This window comes from Oratosquilla oratoria, chromosome 10, assembly GCF_046742065.1.
Source record: "Oratosquilla oratoria isolate Oo_2021 chromosome 10, ASM4674206v1, whole genome shotgun sequence".
Taxonomy (NCBI): Eukaryota; Metazoa; Arthropoda; class Malacostraca; order Stomatopoda; family Squillidae; genus Oratosquilla; species Oratosquilla oratoria.
The window spans coordinates 65,665,102-65,690,101 of record NC_134786.1 but is presented as its reverse complement, the minus strand read 5'-3'; the positions used below and the strand labels follow the sequence as shown (position 1 = coordinate 65,690,101).

Here is a 25,000-nt window from a genome sequence, read left to right as displayed (position 1 = left end):
GGAAAGAATGAAAAGAAAGAGAGAGAGAGAGAGAGAGAGAGAGAGAGAGAGAGAGAGAGAGAGAGAGAGAGAGAGAGAGAGAGAGAGAGAGAGAGAGAGGGAGAGACTGAGAGAGGGAGAGAGAGATTGAGAGAGAGAGACTGAAACAGGGAGAGAAAGATGGATAGAAGGGGACAAGGACGTAAGGGCAAAGCAAACTGTTAGGAATAAAGACATAAGTGAGAAAATAGTATAAAAAAGGGAAAATGAGAAAGTCAAAAAGAGGAAGAGGAGGAGGATGAACATCGAGAGACTGATGGATGTCTTGTCGAAGAGGAAGAAGACAAAAAGAGACGAGAAAGAAGAGGAGGAGGAGGAAAGGGAAGAAAAATGGCACAAAAGGTGGGAAACGAGAAGGGAAGGTCTGATTGGCTGGATGAGGTCCATCGAGTCTTTGAGTATTTTTTTCTGGCAAACGCCAAACGATTCCATTCAGGTTTTTTTTTTTTTTTTTTTTTGGGGGGGGGATAAAGACGGAGTCTTTGTCTGACCGAGTTTATCCCGAGTTCGCCCCGAGTCCGACCGAGTTTGTTTCGAGTACGTATGAATTCGCCCGAGTTCGATCGAGTCTGACCAAGTTCAACCGAGTTCTCTCGAGTTCAACCGAATCTGACCGAGTTCGATCGAGTTCGCCCCGAGTCCAACCGAGTTCGCCCAAGTCCGCCCCAAGTTCGACGAAGTTCGCCCGAGTCCGATCGAGTTCGCCCCGAGTCCGATCGAGTTCGCCCCGAGTTCATCTGAGTTCTACCCGAGTTAGCCCGAGTACGACCGAGTTGGTCAAGATCGAATTCTCCTTTTGAAGCAATGAAATCGTCCTTCGTGAGTCTGTACATAGATTTTGTAAAATGCGTCACGGCAGTGGGGAAAAGCAATGTACTGTCAATCAATCAATCAGTTAATCAATCAATCAGTCTACTGGTGAACAAAGGCCTTTTTCATAGCATTCCATGATTCATACAACCGCGCCAACCTCTGCCACATCACTCCTGCAAACTTCTCCATCTCGTCTCTCCACCTTCTGTTTGGTCTCCCTCATCCACGCTTCCCAACTCGCGGCGTCCATTCAGTAACACACTTAATCTCTTATCAGTCGTTTGCGTTAATACTGCCAATTGTTTGGTTCGCTTGTTTATTAATTTCTTCATTTAACTATCTATTCTTAGAATCATACCTAGTTATGGACCAAAAGGTCTCTTTTTTTGTAAAGGGAGGAGGATGGGGAGGGGAATGCAGGGTTGGTTACTTAGGGCGTTGTGGGGGAGTTAAGAACAGGGGAGAGGAGGTTGCTGGGGGTGAAGGTGGAGATATTCCACAATCTAAAGACTGCGTCCCCACTACCTCCGCCACAGGAAAAACAAAAAATCACGAAGCAATATCATAGATCAACAACTCAAAATTTCTTAAAGACAGAGTACCAGAGAGATAAATCTTACGACCACAGATAAAGATAGTAAAAAGAGGATAATCCTAGAACTGCCATTAGCATATTCATTGAGAATCTTAGGTTCAAATGGAATTAGAATTGGGGATAAGACGTTGAAAACATGCGACACAAAGCGTGGACCCTTTAGTAACATGTACGTACATGTACGCACGCACAGTTTCACATGTACACACAAACACACACACGCACACGCACACACACACAGATCGTTGAGAAGGTATTCATTGGAAAATTAATTCATCACGATGACAAAGGAAAAGTAGGATTTAGGAAATTTAATCGATGATGAATTGTCGTCCGAAAACCACATTTGGAAAATAACGAAGGTGGCTTATGAATTGCTAATGAGCCTAAGATTCGCATTTCTTAAATGAATGAGGACATGTTGAAAGAAATCATTGAAATTATGCGCTTATGTATATAACATCCAGCGCAATGTACTTTGCACTGGATGTAATATACGAAAGCGCTTTGCTTCGTTTAGTTTCTCTTTCCCAGTGGTCACTCTTGCGGACACATTGACCCTTGCGACCTGACAGCCCGCCTTCCAGGGGGTAAATGTCCTCTACCCTTATGTAAACTGTCCTTGTTCCTTTTTCATGTATATATAATCTATGTATTTCTATTAACTATGTACTTTTGCACTGAAGATGTAATACACGAAAGCGCTCTGCTTCGTTAGTTTATTTTTCCAATTGGTCTACTTTGCATGCACACACACACACACACACACACACACACACACACACATATATATATATATATATATATACATATATATATATATATATATTAGTAACACCATTATTACATATATAAATGGATGGACTGACTGTATACACATTCCTTAGACTTGAAATAAAAGGCTTCGGCTAGAGTACCCTATAAAAGTCTGGTATGGAATCTCGAGTGAACGAGGGGCACTATGAGATAGTTACTGGAATGGATGATATCCTGGAAGGATTCCAAATGAAAACAAATGGCCACAGGGAAAATGTTGACAAGCTGGCACCCAGAGAAGAAAATACAGATATCTGTTTTGTTTACTATACACAGACATCTTTTACAGAAGGGAACATGAGCGCATCTACAGATGAGTTTATCTTATGAAACTCTGTTTAAGAATCACATTTGGAGTTTGGTTTAGGAATTCATGCTCAATACCAGAAAATGAAGTTGAATATAAGTGGGAAAAAATATATTAGGGAATAAAATATAATGGGCACTTTGGGCCCTATCGATCACTTGTTCCTGTGGTAGGGCCGGAATCGTAAATAATGATGCAGAGATTTTTTTGTTCCTTTTTTCTTTATTTTCTTTCCTTTTTTGAGGTTAAGTCTAATGGATACATGGATTTCTTGGGGAGATGGTGTGTTCCTAATGTGAGGATCTCCTTCAAAGATTAGTTAGAATAGTAACTCGGAAAACTAGAAACTCACTTGAGCAAATGCAAGAGATTTTTTTTTTCAATTATTTTCAGTCGACGTGGATTGTTTTATACAATCAACAATTCTCTCTCACGCTCTTTCTCTCTCTCTCTCTCTCTTTCTCTCTTTTCCAATTTTTCCACCAACTTTAATCAGTTTCGATTACCCGCTTGAGGCACAGATACAAATACATGTACACACACACACACACACACACACACACACACACACACACACACACACACACAGTAACACCAATTTATCTGAATGAGGCTGGAACAATGTCTACACTTGCCCCAATGCCAACCAATTTCCAGCTTTCGAGAATACAAATACACTGCAAGGTTGGTGTGATTGCTATTGTTGACCGTCTTGTTCGTAGTATATGATGCAATCCTGTTGTAGAATACACTGCAGCAGACGGGGCGTGTTTCAAAGCGGACCGCTTAAAGCAACGAGATTAAATTGAAAAGTTAACTATATCCATTATAGATTTCAAGGTCTTCATTATAGACATATTTCATAGATTTGTATTATTCTATCATCATAATGTTTATTATTATTATTATTATTATTATTATTATTATTATTATTTCTATTATTATTACTGTGTTCCCTTTACCTCCTATCTACATTCGTCACAATGTATAAACATTACTATTATTATTATTATTATTATCATTATTTCTATCATTATTATCACTTAGCATCATCATTATTATTATTACTATCATTATTACTACCATTATTACTGCCATTATAATTATTACTATAATTATCATATATATACATTTTTCTTGTTGTATTATTTTATTTTATTATTATTACTATCATCACCATCATGCAAACATTCACAGACTGGTTACAAAATAGGACGAATAATATGAGAAGTACAAAAAGAAAAGAAAAGGGAAGTAAAAAATAAGATGAAGGAAGCAAAGAGGACCAGATGTGAAATGGGGTAAGAGTATGACAACATTTTCGAAGGAATAAAAAGATGTTTTGGAAAGAAATTAAGAGAGGAAGAGGAGGCGAATCAAGTCGAGAAGAAAAGGTAAAAGGTGCAGATGGAGAGACGATAAGGGAAGAGAAGGCAGTAAGAGGAAGATGGGCAGAGAATCTTAGGGAGTTGCTATATATGAAGGAGGATAGGGAGGGAAAGGAAGCTGAAGTGGGAAGTGCTAAGAAAATGACCGTGATGAGTGAGGAAAATGGAGGAGAAATAAGGAAAGATGAGGTGAAGGCAGTTTTTAAGATGATGAGAGTAGGTAACGCACTTGGGTTGGATGGGTGTCATGCAGAATGTCTAAAAAAAGAAGGTACAGTGATGGTGGATTGATTTGTGATGTTATTTATTTATTTATTTATTTATTTATTTTTATTTATTATTTGTTTTTTTTTGCTACCTCCCTTGCAAGGGAGAAATAGCCTTTGGTACATGTATCATCATTATTATCTTAACTATCATCATCATCATCATTATTACTATTATTATAATTATAATAATTATTATAATTACTATTATTATTATTATTGTTGTTGTTGTTGCAATTATAATTACTATTATCATTATTACTATTATTTTCATATATTTAATTTCTCAACCCTCATTCCCCTCTTGACGGAGTAAAATTGTTTTGGTTTGAACAAAGAATAACTAAATAAACGAATGAAAAATACAATACACTATTATATCTGGAGACACAGGAAATGAAGACAGGAATTGAATAAATAAATAAATAAAAGTAAACAAATAAGGAAACAAACAGAATCATAAAAATAAATAAATCAACTAATAGATAAGTGAATAGACAAACAAATGGATTAATAATGAAATAATTGAATACACGCGCGCGCGCGCACACACACACATAAAACATACACATATACATGCATACATACATACACATCACACTGAATGGATTAAGATATACACACACACACCAACACACACGCACTCATATAAAAACATACACAAATATATACATGCATGCATACATACATATATTGTAATCCCTAAGGAAGAACCCCGGACAGAGTTCAAAACATCGAGTTTAAAGTGGCTCCCTTAAAGTGTTTGCTTTTTTAGGTCTGGTGCCTTTTACTTATACCATCATTTTTCCTGGACTCCATTTTGTTTTCTTATATATACATATATATATATATATATATATATACATATATATATATATATATATATATATATATACATATATATACATACATAAATACATACATACGTACATACATACATACACACAGCACCGAATGGATTAAAAAATCTTAAGAGGACTAGTGCGCAGATGTTTGAAGAACATTTAGTCTCTCAAAGTACATGATGACACAGATGTTTCCTAAACATTAACCTTCCGCTCAGTTTCAGCGCAAAGTCATCCAATGGAGATACCACTTGTTCCCTTTGTACACATTTGTTACATTTAATTGTTATGTATCTGCCTCCGAGGCATTCGTCTACAAAGGGCATATATAGTCGCTACATTCCTGGGATTTATGTATGTGTGTGATTCACCATGGTCTTGGATCACGTGATGGACTCGTGATCGACAGCTATTATCCTCTCGGAAGAGGGCTCAGACCTTATATATGACCGAACTACGGGTAATGCTGTGACCTTACACGCCCACACACACAACTCTCCGTTCATGAGAGTTGGAGTAACGACTCGCAGCGCGGCTATATTGAAATTATTTCAGCCCTAGGCGGGATTCGAACCCGGACCGCCGTAGTGGCAGTCGCGGACGCTACCACTGCGCCATCGAGTCGTGTGTGTGTGTGTGTGTGTGTGTGTGTGTGTGTGTGTGTGTGTGTGTGTGTGTGTGTGTGTGTGTGTGTGTGTGTGTGTTTGTGTGTTGGAATTTTGCTTGTCTTTGATGTCTGGATTTCTGCTAGACTAAAACCTCAGATATAATTTTTTATGTACTTCAACCTTAGTTCGCCTTTTTACTTCATCTTCCCATTCAGAAGCCTCCCTTGGACTGTGGTCTTCTCACTGACTAAGGCCCAAGACTTAGTTTGATGTCCTTCAGCCTTAGTTCGCCCTTTTACTTCGTCTTCCCACCCAGGAACCGTCTGTTGTCTGTGGACTTCTCCAAGACTAACGCCCAAGACTTACTTTGATGTCCAAACTAGTTCGCCTTTTTTATTTCGTCTTTCGATCCAGAAGTCTTCTTAGGTCATATATGGTCTTTTCCTAGACTAATGTCTCAGACTTAGTTTGATGTCCAACCTTAGTTCACCTTTTCACTTCGTCTTCCCGTTCTTTGGTCTGTGGTCTTCTCCCAGACTAAGGCTCCATATTTGGTTTAATATTCCTCAACCTTAGTTCGCCTTTTTACTTTGTCTTCCCATCCAGATCCCTTCCTTGGTCTGTGGTCGTCTCCCACACTAAGCCCCCCAGACTTAGTTTGATGTCCTTCATCCTCAATTCGCCTTCTTCCTTCGACTTCCCTTCCAGAGGCCTTCCTTGGCTCCCTCATCCATCTTCGTCTTGGGCGCTTCCTTCCTTCATCCCGGTCATGCAGACGACAATCTCCTTTCTCCTCAATCCTCTTCGTCTCCTCTCTTTGTCTTTTCTCATTGTATACTTCTTCGTCTCCTCTCTTCATCTACCTTTTTGTCTCCTATCTTCGTCTACCTCTTTGTCTCCTCTTCGTCTCCTCTCTTTGCTTCCTCTCTTCGTCTCCTCTCTGTCTACCTCTTTGTCTTCCTCTTCGTCTACCTCTTCGTCTTCTTTCCTCTAGATAGGCTACCAATTTTCATTATTCCTCCTCTTCTTCTTCCTCCTCCTCCTCCTCTGTTGACCCTCCATAACCCGTTTCTTTTAATACGTCCGCAACGACAGTTAAAGGGTTCGTAGAGTTTGCGGTAATGAAGGTCGAGCCAATTGCGGTCATGACTGTGCTAATAGTCATACTACTAGTCGTCATAACTGACGGCACACGTTAGTACAGTGGTAACACTGGCCACTAGAGAGTTAATGCTCGTGCTAATGTGCTTCCTCGTATTAAGAGGTCTTGTCTGTATTCTGTAGTGAGTAGTAGCCCTGCGCGGCAGGATTTGTTACATTCATCCCTTAACTTGTAACAATATATATATATATATATATATATATATAATATACATAGATACACACACACACACACACACACACATATATATATATATATATATATATATATATATATATATATAGTCAATAACATTTCTTTTCAACAACTCTCTTTAATTATATATTATATATTTTTGTGAATAATCAATAGTAATTATATATGCAATGATATCTATTATCAAAAGCCCCATGCCCAAATTATTGTACACATAAATGTTGCTACCGATTTCTCTGGCCGATTTCTGTATCTACGTTTAATTTCTTTTTAGTAGAGAAAGAAGAAACCTCAAAAAACAATGCTTTCCTTTAACCAACTATTGACCAACTACCGCTAATTAGAATTCGTTTGGTCCTGTAGTCTTCCATATCTCGATTTCTTTCTTCCTTATCTGATTTCCTTCTCTTTTCCCTTATTACCTTTCTTCCTTCTCTTCCTTCCTTCCTTCCGTCCTTCTCTTCTTCCTTCCTCCTTTTCTTCTTTTCTTCCTCCTTTCCTTTTCTTCTTCCTCCTTTTCTTCTCTTCTTCCTCCTTTCCTTCTCTTTTTCCTTCCCCCTCTTCTCCTTATCCTTTCGTCCTTCACTTCTTCTTTCCTTTTCTTCTTTCTATCTTCCTCCTCTTCTTCCTTTCCTTATTCCCTGGTTGCCTCTTCAGCCAATCTTTAGCCTTTGATGAAATCTTCACCGCGTCTCCTCCTCTCCCTCTCTAATCTCTGGAATAAAATATCTATGCAAACTATTCCAACCCTTCCGTTTTTTTTTTCTTAACGTACACACTGGTCGAAGCTCAACTGCTCTATCTCTCTCTCTCTCCCTCTCTCTCTCTTTTGCGTTAACTTACATACTGGCCAAAGCCTAACCTGCTTCCCTGAAACTCAGTTTAGGTAAACTCAATCAAGATTATGAGATGCTCGCTCAAGGGGGAATGTAAAGCCTGTGGGCCTATTTCTCTTGATGAGTATAGCTTTCTTTTGCTTTTCTTCTTCTTTTTCTTCCTCTTCTCTCTCTCTCTCGCCTGTCATAATCCAATATATATAAATTACGTTACCGTATCAAAAGAGTTAATCACATTCTCTCTCTCTCTCATCTGTTTATTTTCTTACAATGGATTATAATGGATTATAGCGAGAAAGCATACTGAGGGAGACCGTTTAGTTCATAAAAAGGCTAGATACACTCGTCTCCTCTCTCTCTCTCTCTCTCTTTCTCTCTCTCTCTAACCTCTTCAACTCTTCTCCAAATCCCTTTCTTTCGGCCTCTTCCCCCTTCTATCTTCTCCTTTCTTTTCCTTTTTCCAAACTCTTCTTCTTCCCGCTCTCTTTCTTTTTCCCTCTCTTTTCCTCTCTTTCTCCGCCTACTGTACTTTCCTTTCTTATCTCCTCTCCCTCTTCCTCCTCTCTTCTCCTCCTTCATTTCCTATCCTTCTCCCCCTTTTCTACTCACCTATCCTATTTTTCTTCTTTCTCCCATCTTCTCTTCCTTACCTCCCTTCTCCTATCACTCTCCTATTTTACCCATTCCTATCTTCCCCTCCTCCTTTCTCTCCTCCCCAATCCTCCTTTTCCTGCATCTCTAATCACCCCACTCTTCCCCGCCACCATTCTTTCCCTCCTCTTTGTCTTCGTTTTCCCTGACGTTTTTCCACCTCCTCTGCATCCCAATAGATCCTATGACTTCCGCTTCCTCATCACATACCCATGTCCCTCACTCCCCTCCCGCTCTCCCTTTCCCTCCCTCCCCTCCCCTCCCTTTCCTTTCCCTCCCCTCTCCTCCCTTTCCCCCCCCTTCCCTCTCCTCCCACCCCTCGGCTCTACAAAATAGCCCAAATTTTTTTTTCTTTATTTGATTTTTGTTTCTTCTTTGGCATAGTCGGTCATTCCCCTTCGTTCTTCCTTCCTTCCTTCCTTCCTCTCTTACTTCCTCTCCTCCTTCCTTCATTTTAACTTCTTTACTTCCTTTCTCATTTTATTTTTTGTTCTCTTCTGATCTTCATTCCTCTTTCCTTTCCTCCTTCCTTTCTTCTCTTTTTTTTGCCTTTCTTCTTTCCTTCCTCCCTTTGTTCGTTTATTTTCTTTAATTCCTTCCTTCCTCTATTCTTTTCCTCCCTCTTTCCTTCATTCCATCCTCATTTTTTCTCATCCTTCTTTCACCCTTCTCTTCCTCCCTTCTTCTTTCCTTCCCTCCTTCCTCCCTTATTCTCATCCTTCCTTCACTCTTTCCCTCCTCTCTTCCTTCCTTCTCCCACTCCCTCCTTCCTCCTTTCCCTCCCTTCTTCCTCCCTTCACATTCCTCCTCTCTTCCTTCCCTCCCTTCCCTTCTCTTTCATACCTTCCTCCCTTTCCTCCTCTTTCATTCCTTCCTCCCTTTCCTCCTCCCTTCCTTCCCTCTCTTCTTTCCTTTCTTCCTCTCTTCCTTCCCTCCTGGCTCCATTTAGGACAGACGTCGCCTTCGTCCACGTTCCAGAACCGTTTCCTCTCTGAAGTTCACACCCGTTCCTTCTCTTACGTTCACACCCGTTCTCTCTCTTACGTTCACACCCGTTCTCTCTCTTATGTTTACACCCATTCTCTCTCTTACGTTCACACTCGTTCTCTCTCTTACTTTCACACTCGTTCCCTCTCTTACGTTCACACACGTTCCCTCTCTTACGCTCACACCATCCTCTCCCTCACGTTCATATCCATTCTCTCTCTTAAGTTCACACTCATTCTCTCTCTTACGTTCACACCATTTTCTCTCTTACGTTCACACCCGTTCTCTCTCTTTCGTTCATACTAATTCTCTCTATTGCGTTCACACCGTTCCATCTCATACGTTCAGACCCGTTCCCTCTCTTACATTCTCACGCGTTCTCTCGTTCACACTCGTTCTCTTCCTTACGTTCACACACGTTCTCTCTTTTATGCTCACATCCGTTCTCTCTCTTACGTTTACACCCGTTCCCTCTCTTACGATCACAACCGTTCCCTCTCTTACGATCACATCCGTTCCTTTTCTTACGTTCACACATATTCCCTCTCTTACGTTCACACTCGTACTTTCGCTTACGTTCACACCCGTTCCATCTCTTACGTTCACACTCGTTCTCTCTCTTACGTTCACACTCATTTCCTCTTACGTTCACACTCGTTATTTCGCTTACGTTCAAACCCGTTCCCTCTCTTACGTTCACACTCGTTCTCTCTCTTACGTTCACACTCGTTCCCTTTCTTACGTTCACACCCATTCCCTCTCTTACGTTCACACCTGTTCTCGCTTACGTTCCGGGCGTTCCCTCTTACGTTCCGAAACGTTCTTACTTCGAAGTCGACCACTTCTACGTTCGGGGCTCTTCTTATGTTCCGAGACGTTCCCTTCTACGTTCTGAGCTTTATCTTTCTTCCACCAGAAGTACTCCTCCTCCTGATCCTCCTTTTCCTCCTCCTCCCCCACCTACTCTTCCTCCTTCTCCATCTCCTCTGTCTCCTTCTTCTCTGTCTCCTTCTCTTCCTCCTCTTCCCCCACCTACTCTTCCTCCTCCTCCTCCTTTTTCTCCTTCTCCTCTTCTCGCTCCTACTCTTCCTCCTCCTCCTCCTTCTCCTCCTCCTCATTGTTGATTCGAACCTCTATTGTGAGATGTACTCCCCACTCCCCTCCCCCTCCCTCCACCTTCTCCGGAGACGTTTGTCGTTCTCTCCATTCCGTGCTAGAGATAGTACTTTCCTCTACCCCTCCTCTTCCTCTTCTTCCTCCTTTTTCTATCCCTTTGACTTTGTCCTCCTCCTTCCCCTCTTCATCCTCATCCTCTTCTTTCTCTTACCCCCTTCATTTTGTCCTAATCTTCCCTTTCCTCCCTCACCCCTCCTCACCCTATGTCTCTTTCTTTTTTATTGTATGTTTCATCTTCTTCCTCTTCCTCCTCTTCCGTCTTCCCCTCCTCCTCCTCCTCGGCTTCCTTTGACCTCGGATGCCACCTCTTCTTCCTCCCCCTCCACTCGTTTTTCATCCAACTCTGATTCATTCTTCCTCTTTCGTCTTATTCCTTCTTTCTTCTTCTTCCTCTTCTCTTTCCCCCTTCCTGTTTTACTTACTCATCCTTCACGTCCTCTTCCTTCCGATATCCCTCCTCTTATTTACTTCTTTTTCCCGGAATATCCTTTCATCTCTTCGACTTCCAATTAAACTTTCTATCTTCTGCTTGGCGTTCCTCCTATCGCGGTCGTCCTGGCACGTTCTCCCTCTCCACCCACCTTTCATATCTATCGTTACGCTCCTCTTCCTTCTCCCTTTCTTCCTCTTCCTCCCTATCCTCTTCCTTCTTCTTCCCTTCCTCGTCATCCTCCTCCTCTCCATCTTGGTCTCTTCCGCTGTGTTTAACGTCCTTCCTATCGCGGTCGTCCTGTCATGTTTTCCCCCTCTACCTCTCTTCCACATCTGTCGTTACGCTCTTCCTCCTTTTCCCCTTCATCCTCTCCCTTCTTCTCCTTTTCTTTATTCTCTTCCTCGTCATCCTCCTCCCCTCCATCTCGGTCTCGTTCGCCTTTTCGAAAATTTATTTGAGTTTTCTTCTTGCGCAGTTGTTTCCACTTCCAAGTACTACGGTTATGAGGTCTTCCGAGGGAACGGTGGGTCTCTTATGCCTCTTCCCATCTCGGTCCCTTTTCGCATTTTCAAAAATTTCTTTGAATTTACATCTTGTGCTCTTGCTTCCACTTCCAAGTACTACAGTTATGACAGTCGTTCTTAGAAAAAAAAAAATCAGCCCCGATAACCCCAAAGTTAAATTCCAAGTTAACTTAATACTCCCTCTCCAATATAAGTCTATAGTTTCCGATTTTTAACTTTCAATTTGCTGTAAAAAAAAAAAAAAAAAAAAAAAAAAAAGACGCCTATTAAAAAAGATAAATTCTAACGACTCTTTTTATCTAAATTCCCAGTAAATACGTGAATAAAGTATTATTCTTACACAAAATATTTATCATAACTTTTATATGATCTTCCGAGGGAACAGTGGGAGGTCGTATGTTTCTTGGTCGTAAATTTGCTATATGCGTCTCGCGTGTCGTAAGCTACACTGGTAACAACGTCGTATAAAATGGCTGACACTGTAGTACTTATGAGTGAAGCCAACTGTACTACAACGAAACCTTTGATGTTCTTCCCTCACCTCTTTCTCTCGTTCATTGTTTTTTCATTGTTCACTCGAACATGTTCGATTTTTTTTATCTTTGTTCTATTGAACATTTTCATGGTATCCTTCTCGACGCAACAAACGCAATGGATAAAGAACATTGCTGTTATCAATAGATAGCCTTTGCTCAAAAAAGTCTACTCCATACTTAAAAACTCAAAACTTCTATATACCAAAGGGTTCCCTTTATAAAGAAGCCCCCACCCCCAAGTCATTTTGTCTAAATTAGAGAAATGGTGCTACTTTATTGTATTTTTGAGTTCCTATTTCCATTTTCCCTTCTGTCCCCTGCGATAAGGAGAAAGAAAAAAAAATACATATATAAAAAAAACTTGATTTTTTTTTATTGTTTCCGTTCTGCTTTACCATCACTCAGTGTCTTCCTGTGTCTTGTGGTAAACCTATCTATTGATCTTTTGTCAGCTACCGACCCATTTTTATTGTTCAACGTCTCCAACGAACCTATAGTACGTTTCAAGAATACGGCCCTGTTCACACTAGCGGTTACAACCGCCGCGGTTTGAACCGTAGAGGTTCAATTACACAGTAAGTCAACTGAGGCGTTCCCATGCAACCGCGCATTTTTTAATTTATAATGCGGTACCGCCGCGGTTTCCGCGCGGTTCAAACCGCTTCTTGAGACGCGTGGATGGGTTCTATATTTTCAAATAAGGTAAACACCTGTCTGGTTATTTTTGTCCATCCCATTCATTTCGTCATGTTATTAATTAATTAATCAATTAATTGTTGCCTCGAGGGAAGAGATTTTGGACTTTTGTCTGTGTCGCGTGAGTGTTTCTGTGTCACTGGTGCAAAGTGACAAGGGAAGAGATCAGTCGCCGGTTGTCATCTCCTCACGTGTGGAAAAATGTAGGAAATAGAATTGAAATTGATAGAGAGATCTTGGGGCCAGTTCCGGAGACCGTGTGCCATCCCCTCAGGGCTGCAATGTTGTCGGATTTTGAAAATGGACAGATTAACTGTCCATTTCGCAAGGCAGGGACCCGTCTTTGGCTCCTCTTCAAGTTCTTACTAAACAAGAAATTTTAGTTGTTAGCTTTCGTTGGTGTGTTGCGAGGTAAATGTCATGGTGGTATTCTTAAAAGAATCTTTCCTTATATAAATCTTTCCTTATATAGATATATAAATCCTTGGAAGGGAAAGATTTTATTTTAAAGAATACCACCTTAAGAATCTTACGGTGGTATTCTTAAAAAAAAATTCTTTCCTTATATAAATTTTTAATAAATTCTTGGAAGGGAAAGATTTTTTTTTAAGAATACCACAGTAAGATATAAGCCATTTCCGTTAGGTCATTCGCTAAGATGACGTTTTAATAGATTTTGTTCTGGTTAAGTCACGACGATTTTATTCTGCTGACAGAAGGCCCTTGGCAATACGTTAAAGGAAGTTGCATATACACACACACACACAGACATTTGTACACACACATACATACATACACACAATCACACATACACGCACACACAAATACATGCACATATACATGCACGTACGCAGGCACGCACACACACACGCACATATACACACGCATACACATACACACACACATGCACACGCATACACGCAAAAACATACACATACACACACACATACGCACACACACGTACACATACACGCATACACACACATACATGCACACACATACACGCAAACACACACACACATACAGAAACGAATATATCCTCTTATTTTATGATTAAATTTCTTCTGCCATTTCCTTGTATCATCACAAGTTCCTTCTGTCCCATCGCTTCCACAACTGCAGGCCTATTCCTTCCTACTCTCTCTTCTCTCCGAGATTGGGGTTATATATATATATATATATATATATATATATATATATATATATATATATATATATATATATATATATATATATATATATATATATATATTCATTTATGTACTCAATATCTCTTTGCATAAACGTTTCTGGAAGCTCGTCGGTCGAGCGGGTTAGGGCGTAGTTACTTGCGGCAAAGGTCGAGGGAATGGCAGTTCGAACCCTGCCACCGGAGAAGTTGGTCTAAGGGTAAGGTTAATTAAATTCTGCACTGCAAATTCCTCTGTAAGGGGCATCGTCCTAACCTCCCGATAGGTGGGAGCTTGTGACGTTAAATGAATAAATAAGAATAAAATCAAATAAATGAAATAATAATTTCTATTTTCCGTTCATATTCTCCTTTCAGTGTAAACAAAACCAAATGAGAAATAGGATGCGGAAGTGAATATGAAGGTGAATGTGATGATGAGGACATAGGCACAAAGAAAAAAGAAAGAAAAAAATAGAAACGTAAAATGAAAGCAAATCCGATTTTTTCTTAATATGAGCTTGTTCCTGGCTTGCTTATAACCGCATATGCAAGATATCTGACGCGGAAAAAAGAAAATGGATTTAGCGAGAGGTCAGGCCAAGGTAGGTCAGTAATGCGGGGAAGGTTTTACGGCGGCAAAAAAATGTCTTGAAGAAAAATTACAATAAATGAGGATAGTAACCTAGCAAACTAGTTTAAGAAATGTAACACTTCACTCCATACTATAAAACACGTTATGGAAGACTGTATTGTACGCTATTAGGCACGCCAAAAACACAACATACACTCTCCATAAGGGATTTGTGATAAAACCGTGTTCTAACCGTGGCGTTCCTCAGAGAGACGGCACTGCTCGGCCAGGCAGTCTAGAGAATGATAACAACAGCAACGACAACACAAGAGCAAATGTAATGCTCTGTGAAAGATTAACCAAGGGATAATTCCTAGCAATAGCCTTTTCGTGAGGAAGGGTGGAAGGGGGATTCCTTCAACTGAATCAAATCTCCAGACGACAGACCAAAATAAAGGCGCGACTCGCCATTGACAGCAAAAGGAGGAAAGGAAGGAGGAGGAAGAGGAGAAGAAGGAGTAGATAGGGGGAAGGAGGCAGAGGAGGAGGAGGAGGAGGTAGATGAGGAGGAGGAGGAGGAAGAAGAGGAGGAGAAGGTGTGGGGAAGGAAGAGGAGGAAGGGGAGGAGTAAGGAGAGGAGAGGAAAAGGAGGTGCAGAAGGATAAGGAGGAGGAGGAGGAGGAGGAGGAGGAGGGAAGATGGAGGTGGAAAAGGATAAAGAGGAAGAGGAGGAGTAAGAGGAGGAGGAGAGAAGGAAGTGGAGAAGGATAAGGAGGAGGAGGAGGAGGAGGAGGAGGAGGAGGAGGAGGAGGAGGAGGAGGAGGAGGGAAAGTACGATAATGAGAGGAGATAACTGAGATAGGTGTTTCTATGCTTGGATACAGCTTCCCTCTACTGAATAAAATTGTTAGTTAGAAGCTAAAGTAAAGGCTTACACCACCCAAAAGAACAACGAAAATTCTAAAGACGAAGAGGAAATTGGAGGAAAAGGGGAACTATGAAGGTTCGAGTTCGAGTGAGGTCAAATTAATTGTAGCACTCAAGCGCTCTTGGAGATGAGAAAATACCTCAGGTCGGGAGGAATTTGGGAGGAGGAGGAGAAGGAGAAGGAGGAAGAGGAGGTGGGGAGAAGAAGGAAGAGAAGGAGAGGGAGAAGGAGAGGAAGAAGACAGAGGTGGAGGAGGAGGAGGAGGAATTTGTGAAGAGGAGAGGAAGGAGGAAGAGGTGGAGGAGGAGGAGTAGGAGAAAGAGGAATTTGCGATTAGGAGAGGAAGGAGGAAGAGGAGGTGGGTAGAAGAGGGAAGCGGAGGAGGTGAAAAGGAGGAATTTGTGATTAGGAGAGGAAGGAGGAAGAGGAGGTGGGTAGAAGGAAGAGGAGGCGGGGAAAAGGAGGAATTTGTGAAAAGAGAAAGGAGGAAGAGGAGGTGGGGAGAAGAAGGAAGAGGAAGAGGAGGAGAAGGAGGAATTTGGGAGGAGAGGAAGGAGGACGGGGAGGCGTGGAGAAGAAGGAAGAGGAGGAGGAGAAGGAGAAATTTGGGAGGAGGAGAGGAAGGAGGAAGAGGAGGAGAGAGAGGAGGAGGAAAAGGAGGTGGGGGAGAAGGAGGAAGAGGACGAGGAAGAAAAGATGAAGGAGGGAGGAGGAGGAGGAGGAGGAGGAGGAGGAGGAGGAGCCTAAGAAGAAGGTTCGGTTGTAGGATGATTTTATTTCCCTGTTCTATATTGAGAAAAGGGTCTGTGGGGCCGACGTGTTGAGACAAAAATAAATAAATAAATAAATTAATACATAAATGTGTCATCAAGGAACTAAGATGAAAGGAAAGCAAACGGGTGGCGGGGTTGTCTCTCTCTCTCTCTCTCTCTTTTTTTTTTTTTTTTTTTTTTTTATTAGGAGTGGAATGTTACTCCCACGGGCTATGTTTGGGCCCGTATGATGGGCGTTTATAGAGGACACACCTTGCAGAGATAAAGTGGGATGGTTTAGCTTGTCAGAGGAACATGGAGGGGGGAGGGGCGGTGTAATGACTGGTTACCTCCTTTTAACCTCGTTGACATGAGTCTAGTTTAGTAGGTTTAGTAGCCGCTTTTGCTAGATGGAAGTTAACTCATCCAGCAAGTAAGCGTTGACACTAGGATAGTTTGGAGGCAATTTTACTAACTTTCCGGTGACTTTGGCCAAGTAGAAAAGTAGTTTAAATGTCATTAGCACTAGCGGCTACTAAACTAGCCCCCGTGTCATCAAAACTTTACAAAGGGAAAGACGCCTTCCCCTTCTTCTTCCTTCTCCTACCCTCTTCACTCTGTCCTCCGCCTCCTCCTCCTCATCTTCCTCCTCATACTTTTCCTCCTCTTCCTCCAAACACTACCCCCTTCACTTTGTCCTCCTACTTTTATTTTCTTCTTCCTCCTCCTTCTCCTGTCTCCTTCACTTTGTCCTCCTCCTCCTCCTCCTCACACTTTTCCTCTTCTTTCTCCTCCTACCCCCTTCTCTTTGTCCTCCTCCTCCTCCTCCTCCTCTTCATACTTTTCCTCTTCTTTCTCCTTCTCCTACCCCCTTCATTTTGTCTTCCTCCTCATTAATACAATACAGAGAAATGTCCAAAGTTCCTTCACCAGAGAGTCAGTGGGAAGGACCGTTGCCAGCCACTGTGGGGATGCGGGTTTTCTATTTAGTGAAACTCGAGGCAAAATATTTTGGTATATAGACAGATATACAACAGATATTGAGAAAGTTGTTGGAATACAACGTAACGTGTCGAGGGGCTTGGGACGAAACGACGAGAATAATTATAAACAAAGAATGAACACTGAACAAAGGGAAAACATAACATGATAAATAAAAGGAAGAACATAAAAAGAACATAACATAATAAATAAAAGGAAGAACATAAAAAGAAGAACATGACATAATAAATAAAAAGAAGAATATAAAAAGAACATAACGTAGAAAAACATAACATAATAAATAAAAGGAAGAACATAAAAAGAAGAACATAACATAATATATAAAAGGTTGAACATAAAAAGAAAAACATAACATAATAAATAATAAGAAAAACATAAAAGAAGAACATAAAGTAGAAAAACGTAACATATTGAATAAAAGGAAGAACATAAAAAGAATATATCATAGAAAAACATAACATAATAAATAAAAGGAAGACCATAAAAAGAAGAACATAACGTAATAAAGACGGTGGAAGACAGATTAGGCAGACAGACAGAGTAAGGAATATATGGGACACGAGAGAACTGAAAAATACCTGGCGAGCACTAAACTAATGGAAAGAATTCGTCTTGGGAAGGGACCAAGGAAAATGGGGTGATGGGGGAGATGGGGTGATGGGGGGTGGGGGAGATTAGGGGAGATGGGGCGTGACGTCCGGGGAGGATAGCATGTTAGCAACATGTGGGAGACACTGGTGTTGATGCTGAGAAGACAGAGACGATTGGGAAAGTCATATCTTTTAATTATCGAAGGGAAGTTGGTTGGGGAGATTAGGATAAAGTAAAATGAATGGTTTAAGGAGTATATGGTGGGGATAGTAATGAAGGCTGAGAAGGAGGAAGAGGAGGAAGAGGAGTAAGAGGAGGAGGAGGAGGAGGAGGAGGAAGAAGAAGAGGAGGAAGGGTAGTAGGATGAGGATATTTCGGTGGGTTTGAGATTATATCTCATTCGAGTGGAAACCTCCCAGAATCTGAAATATTCAATATCTAAAACTTGAAATTCCAAAATGTAGATATTTCGAAATACCAAAATCACTTTCCAATATTCTGTTATACATACATACATAAATACATACATATATTTTTTTATAGTTTCTTGAAAGTGAAATGAACCAAGTAATCACGAAGGAGAGTTGAATTTGCATAAAGGAAAACATGGGATGGGACCTGACTTTTACCCAAAGCTGTACATCGTTATAATACTCGAAGATAATCAACCCGTCTGGGGTACAGATTGCATGACGCCCCTACGGCACACAGTCACGCGGGCAATTTTCATTTCTGCCGTTTCTTCTTTCTATTCCATTTCCAGTCGTTCTTCTATCGTAACGCCTTTAAATTATTTTCATTAAAGTCTTTGACTCCTCAAGATAAAGTTTCGTTAATTGGTTGGAATCTTCTTCGGGGTGTTTTAATTTATTTGTTAATTGTATTTACACAATTGCGAGATTTCTTATTTGATTTTTATTTATCATCATCATTATTATTATTATTATTGTTATTATTATCATTACTACTATTTTTCATTTTCATTTAGGGGATGGTATGATAGTATGAGTACGTTCCTTTTGACCAACTGAATAAACTTTTGTGTGTTTTTTTATGGTTTCTTCGTTTCAATCTTTTATGACACACAAAACTCTGACACTAATCTGAAAAAAATATATAAGGGATCGTGGGCAGTTGCCTATAGGCCTTGGCTCGTATATCACTAAAAGATTTAAACAGTGTACTGTGATAGAAGATAATACGCTTTCCCATTCATTTGTTATTCTTTTTCTTCGACCATATAATTTCTTCAAGACTTCTTTGCATTTTGTATTTTTGAACTTCCCCTCATTACTGACCTACCTTAACTTGACCTCTTGCTAAATTCCTTTTGTTTTTTCCCGTGAGATCTACTGCTTATGCGGATATAAGTAAGCCAGGAACAATCTCACAAATATATATGTATACACACATATATATATATATATATATATATATATATATATACACACAGACAAACACAAAACACACACACACACACACACTATATATATATATAAATATATATATATATATATATACATACACACACAAACACAAAACACACACACAACACTCACACACACCCATATATATACATATATATATATATATATATATATATTTACATATATATATACATATATATATGTATATATATATATATATATATATATATATATATATATATATATATATATATATATACACATCAGATTGGCTTTCTTTATTCCTTTTCTTTGTGGCCATGTTTCCATCATCACTTCCAACTTCATATCGTCTTCTTTTTTCTCCACCTCTCTTCCTTCTCTTCCCCTCCTTACTCCTCTTTCTCCTCTCACGCGTCCATATTAATTCAGTACTATTTCCTTCTCCTTCCGCTCTTACTTCATTTTCCTCCTCTCATCTTCTCCCATTATTTGCAATTCTATTTCCATGTTGACTGTCCTTTAAGTCACCACAAGTCAGTGTTGCCGGAAGTCTTTCTAATCTTCATCACGTCTAAGTCATCATTACTCATCACAATCATCATATCGTCATATCATCACAGAGATACTACGGGAAGAGAGATTAATAAATTATATTTATGTTCTCATTATTGTCAGGCGGGCTGGCCGAGCGCGTCAGAGCTTCGCTACTTGCGGCGGAGGTCAAGGTGACGACAGTTCAAACTCTACCGCCAGCGAGTTGGACCAATGGCATGGTTCATTCACTTCCACTCTACAAAGTCATCTGTAAGGGGCACCGTCATAGCCTCCTGATAGGGGTAATTTGCGATTACTATCATCATCATCATCATCCATATCTTCATAATATTCCTTTCCTGCGCTTCGTTTGCAATTATGCCTAAAGCCGGACTTCACTCCTTCTGTGTTTTTCTCCCTGATGTCTTTTTTTTCTTTTTTTTTCTTTTTTTTTTTCTCCTCCGTACTCTCCCCATCCTTCTCCCCATTCCCCTATCATCATCTTGCTCGCTCCCCTACGTTCCCTTCCGTTCCCCCATACCTCAGACTCTTTATCCTCCTTAATGTTCTGCTTTTTATTCATTCATTCACTCATTCATTCATTCATCTATCTATTATATATCAATTCATCTACTCCTTAACGTTCTTCGTGTTTCTTTAGTTATCTATTTTTTTATTAATCAAATTGTTAACTTATTTATCTATTTATTCGTCTATTATTTACCTATTAACCTATCTATTCTTTAGCGTTGTTTCCGTCCTTCTAAACCATTTTCAATTTTAGTATAATTGTCCCATATTGCTATCGAGAAATATACTGCACTGAAATCGGGTCCATCTTCTTCAAGCAACCTGTATATAAGATCTATTAATTTATTAATTAATTTTGATCTGATTCACCAAATTTCTTTCATGAGAGTATACCAAAGCTAAAGAGATTAAAGGAAATGAGATCAGTCATGGACAAACTATTTTTTTTTTTTTTTTGGGGGTGGAGGGGTCGTACTCTTCAATTTATCTCAAAGAACTTCTCCTCAACCCCCACCCCAGGGGTATATATTCTGCCACCAGCGAGTTGGACCAAGGGTATCAGTCAGTGAATTCCTCGCTGCAAAGTCATCAATACGTAGCACCGTCCTAGACTATGTGGGAGTTCGCGATGTTAAACCTAATTATCGAACCATGTAACCGAAGACTTTCGTTCTATTATCTTCTTCCCCCTGCTAATAGAACGTTTCATTAGAGGGTAAGACTGGTAAGGTCTATATTCAGTTGTCCCCGAATTTGGGTAAATTTACTCCTAAATGGAGCGTCGCTGGAATATCTAATTCAATCAAATCTACACGCCTACCCTCTCGTCTGTGGGAAGACCCCAAAGAAGATGGATGGATAACATTAAGCAAGACCAGAAGGTGTTGGGAGATGGACAAGGTTGGTGAACAGAAGAACAACGGAGGCAGTGTGTATCGGACGGTGAGGGGTTAGCAAGCGGACCGGAGTGAGTTGATTTATTTATCTATTCATCTATCCATTTATTCATTCATTCATTTATCTATGATCCATCTATACACATCTCTATTCATTACCATTTTTCGCTTTCCTTAAATTTACTTATTTATTTACTTATTCATTTATCATTTTATCTATTATTTATCTATTCATCTATCTATTCATTAGCATTCTTCCCGCTCCTCAATTTATTTACCTACTTATTCATCCATTAATTTATTCATTTACACATTTATCTGTTTATCTTCTATTCCCACCTCCTTCCAATCCCTTACTTATTTACACTCTCCGTCCCAAATCATCCTTCATTCCTAATAGCCCATAGACTATAATCCTTTCTATCTCCTTTCCAATCCCCCTTCCCCAACTGCCTCATAATAAATACTCCAAGCCCCCATCTCCTAATTGCCCAACTTTATGTGCTTCCATTTCTCCTCCCCCATTCCTCTTCTTCCTCTTCTCTAGCCTCTCTCCATATTTGCTTCCTCCACCTCCTCCTCCTCTTCCTCTTCTTCTCTAGCCTCTCTCCATATTTACTTCCTCCTCCTCCTCCTCTTCTTCTTCTTCCTCCTCCATCATCTCTTACATAGCACACCTCTTCATCATCCCGCCCCTTCCCATCTTCATCATCCTCTTCCCTTTCTTGGTGATATTTCTTATTCGCACAATACTTCTTCTTCTGTCCCTCTTGTCTTCAGCGTAATCTTTTGTGCTCGCAGGAAATCCTCTGCATTCTCAGTGATGTTTTTTTTTTTTTTTGTAAATTAAATTTTGTATAACGCTTTACAAGCATTCGTACATAGACACACACGCATGGGTGTGTATATACATATATATATATATATATATATATATATATATATATACATGAACGTACACCCATGCAAACACCAACATACACACTTACATATAAAATATTCTGGTTATTTCCCCTGACGCAATATTCATTTAAACTTGTAGCACCTTGCAAGGAGAGATATAATAACAAAGAAACGTCGTCTTTGATTGACTATTAACTATTTCCTTACTAAATGGGTGCCCAGGATACGGTCTAATAACTTGGTACAAAGTGGATTAAAGTTAGATGGGCCGCTGGAAAGGGACTAAAAATTTTTGTTTTAATGTTTACTTGAATGACATTACGTACGATTTTAAGTTCGCTTATAATCCTTTTCGTCAGACGATTTTGTTCAGTTTAAGGAGCAGAATCTCAAACAAAGTGGATTAAGGCCGACTTAGTTAAACTCTTTGTTGAAATAGTACCTTTATAGACTTTGTTCTGGCTGTTGTGGAGGAGTTAAGGTTAACTCAATCCCCCAGCACACGTTCAAGATTCTCGTCAAGTGTTGTGAAACTGAAAACCTGGAAGACAACTTCGCTTACAGTATTCTAGACTCCCCTAAGTCTACAATTCAACAAAGTATCTAATATTCGTATAGGTTTAAACTTCTTTTAGTTCGTCATTCAGCTTCTCATTATATGACGCAAAGGTAATTTGACATTTGGAGATTCGAAGAAGTAAAAGATTGTAACCGAAGTCGTTTCTACTCAAACGAACTCACTTGAGTCGCGCATGTGTGATCGGGGCTTTACGGTGATATTCTTAAAAAAATCCTTATATAAATCTTATATAAATCCTTGGAAGGGAAATATTTATATAAGGAAAGAATTTTCTTAAGAATACCACAGTAAGAATCTTACGGTGGTATAAAAAAAAAAAAAAAAAAAAAAAAATCCCTCATATCAATCTTATATAAATCCTTGGAAGGGAAACATTCATATAAGGAAAGAAATATTTCAAGAATACCACCGTAAGAATCTTACGGTGGTATTCTTGAAAAAAATATTTCCTTATATAAATCTTCCCCGTCCAAGGATTTATATAATATTTACATAGGGAAAGATTTTTTTTTTTTTTTTTTTTAAGAATACCACCGCTAGCCTCCTTGTATTGAGACAGGACTTTGGACATTTTCTCTACCTGTCGGCGTGCGATTTTATTAAAGTGTTAAATATTTTCTTTGTCACACATTAACCAGTGATCGTCAGCCGTGGTACAAATAATCATCGACATTCTTGGAAAGTCAGTGGTTAAATCATTTCATATCGATGAGATGTTTTGGAAATTAAAATGTGAAATGTTTTTGGGAATGAAAATGACTGATACATCGTCACTCGGTGACACATTGTACAACGATAAGCGTTACTGATATGACATTGCGATTAATATTTGAATGTCGGGAAACCTTGCTAATTAAAAGTGAACAACAGAACACTTCCCCCCTATTTCTCCTCCTCCTCCTCCCCCGACTCTCCCCCTTCCCACCGATCCTCTCCTCTCCTCTCCTCTTTCCCATCAAAAACGGGAATGGTAACCTGGGGTGATTTTCTCCCTAGTGAATTTGGAGATTATGCAATTCACCCACAAGGCATGGTGGGAATGGGTTGGCGGTCTCAGTACCTTCATGGCCTTGTCTGACTTGGTTGGTGGAGGGTGTGCTGTCCGGCTCTCTCACTGGTTTTTTTCCATAGACTGCATTTAGGGAGAATTTCTCCCAGACTTACTGTTACCGTAAGTTGTACAGCCTGGGTGAAAATCTAACAAGCCGGCCAAGTATGGCCTCAAGCTCGTTCTCATCAATGATAGTGAGTCCAGTTACTTACTTGGTGGCATCCCTTACTTGGGGAAGCAGGGGACTCAACCAAGGGGCAACCTTACACTCGGCCATCACTTTACAAGATAGCTGACGAGGCCCTACCATGGAACACACCGGAACGTCACGACTGACAACTGGTTCACCTCTGTTCCCCTGGTATCAGATCTCCTAAATAACTGTGACATGACTCTTGTTGGCACAGTGCGCGCCAACAAGAAGGAGATACCGAAGGAGATGAAGGAGAAAGGTACAAGAAAGCGGGGATCAAGTGCCTTCCTGTACACAAAGGAAATGACTCTGGTGTCATATGTGTCTGATACATCCAAAACAACAAAGAAACTAGTGTTGCTCCTGTCATCTCAGCACTCTCAGCCCAACATTGGCACTAAAGGAAAGCCGGAGATTATTGACTTCTACAATTCAACGAAAGGAGGAGTTGATACTTTTGATCAAATGTGTTCCCTGAGTTCCTGTTCGCGCAAAACAAGACGTTGGCCACTCTGTATCTTCTATGGAATGCTGAATGCTGCCAATGTGAACTCTTACATTATATACAAGGAGAATATGGAAAGAGGGGGCAACAGAAAAATCATGTCACGCAAGAAGTTCATGCTGCAGGTCGGGAAGGCACTAATCACTCCATGGGCCACGTCACGGCTGCTTTTACCCTTGCCTCGATCCCTGCAGTCCTTGATCACCACTGTCTGCAATGTACCCTCACCAGGCAGTGCTGCAGGATCACCAGGGACATCTTTCTCAGACAGCAGTGGTGCATTGGTGCGCTGTTGTGAGTGCCCGGTCAAGTCGGACAGGAAGACGCGTCACAGGTGCAACAAGTGCGTCAGGCCCATGTGTCCTCGCCATCTGTATCCTGTCTGTGGTGACTGTATCTGAGTGTATGTATAGTACTGTATGTGTTTCAGTGATGTACTTTGAGTCATTTGAAGCATAATTTGCCATACTGCAAGTGTTGAAAGAATAAATAATAAAAAAAAAAAATATT

General features: G+C 40.2%; 2 protein-coding genes across 2 annotated transcripts in view; one reads left to right on the top strand and one right to left on the bottom strand.

Moving 5' to 3' along the window:
- Positions 1 to 25,000, bottom strand: part of LOC143029284 (glycine receptor subunit alpha-4-like) — a 1,034,091-nt gene that overhangs the window by 159,404 nt on the left and 849,687 nt on the right. The window lies entirely within an intron of this gene.
- LOC143029022 (uncharacterized) overlaps positions 24,099 to 25,000 on the top strand; it is a 1,088-nt gene continuing 186 nt past the window's right edge. Inside the window, exon 1 of the mRNA XM_076191363.1 lies at positions 24,099 to 24,893. Coding sequence (XP_076047478.1) covers positions 24,181 to 24,891 — 711 coding nt within the window. The 5' untranslated portion in view covers positions 24,099 to 24,180 and the 3' untranslated portion in view covers positions 24,892 to 24,893. The remainder of the gene's footprint in view (positions 24,894 to 25,000) is intronic.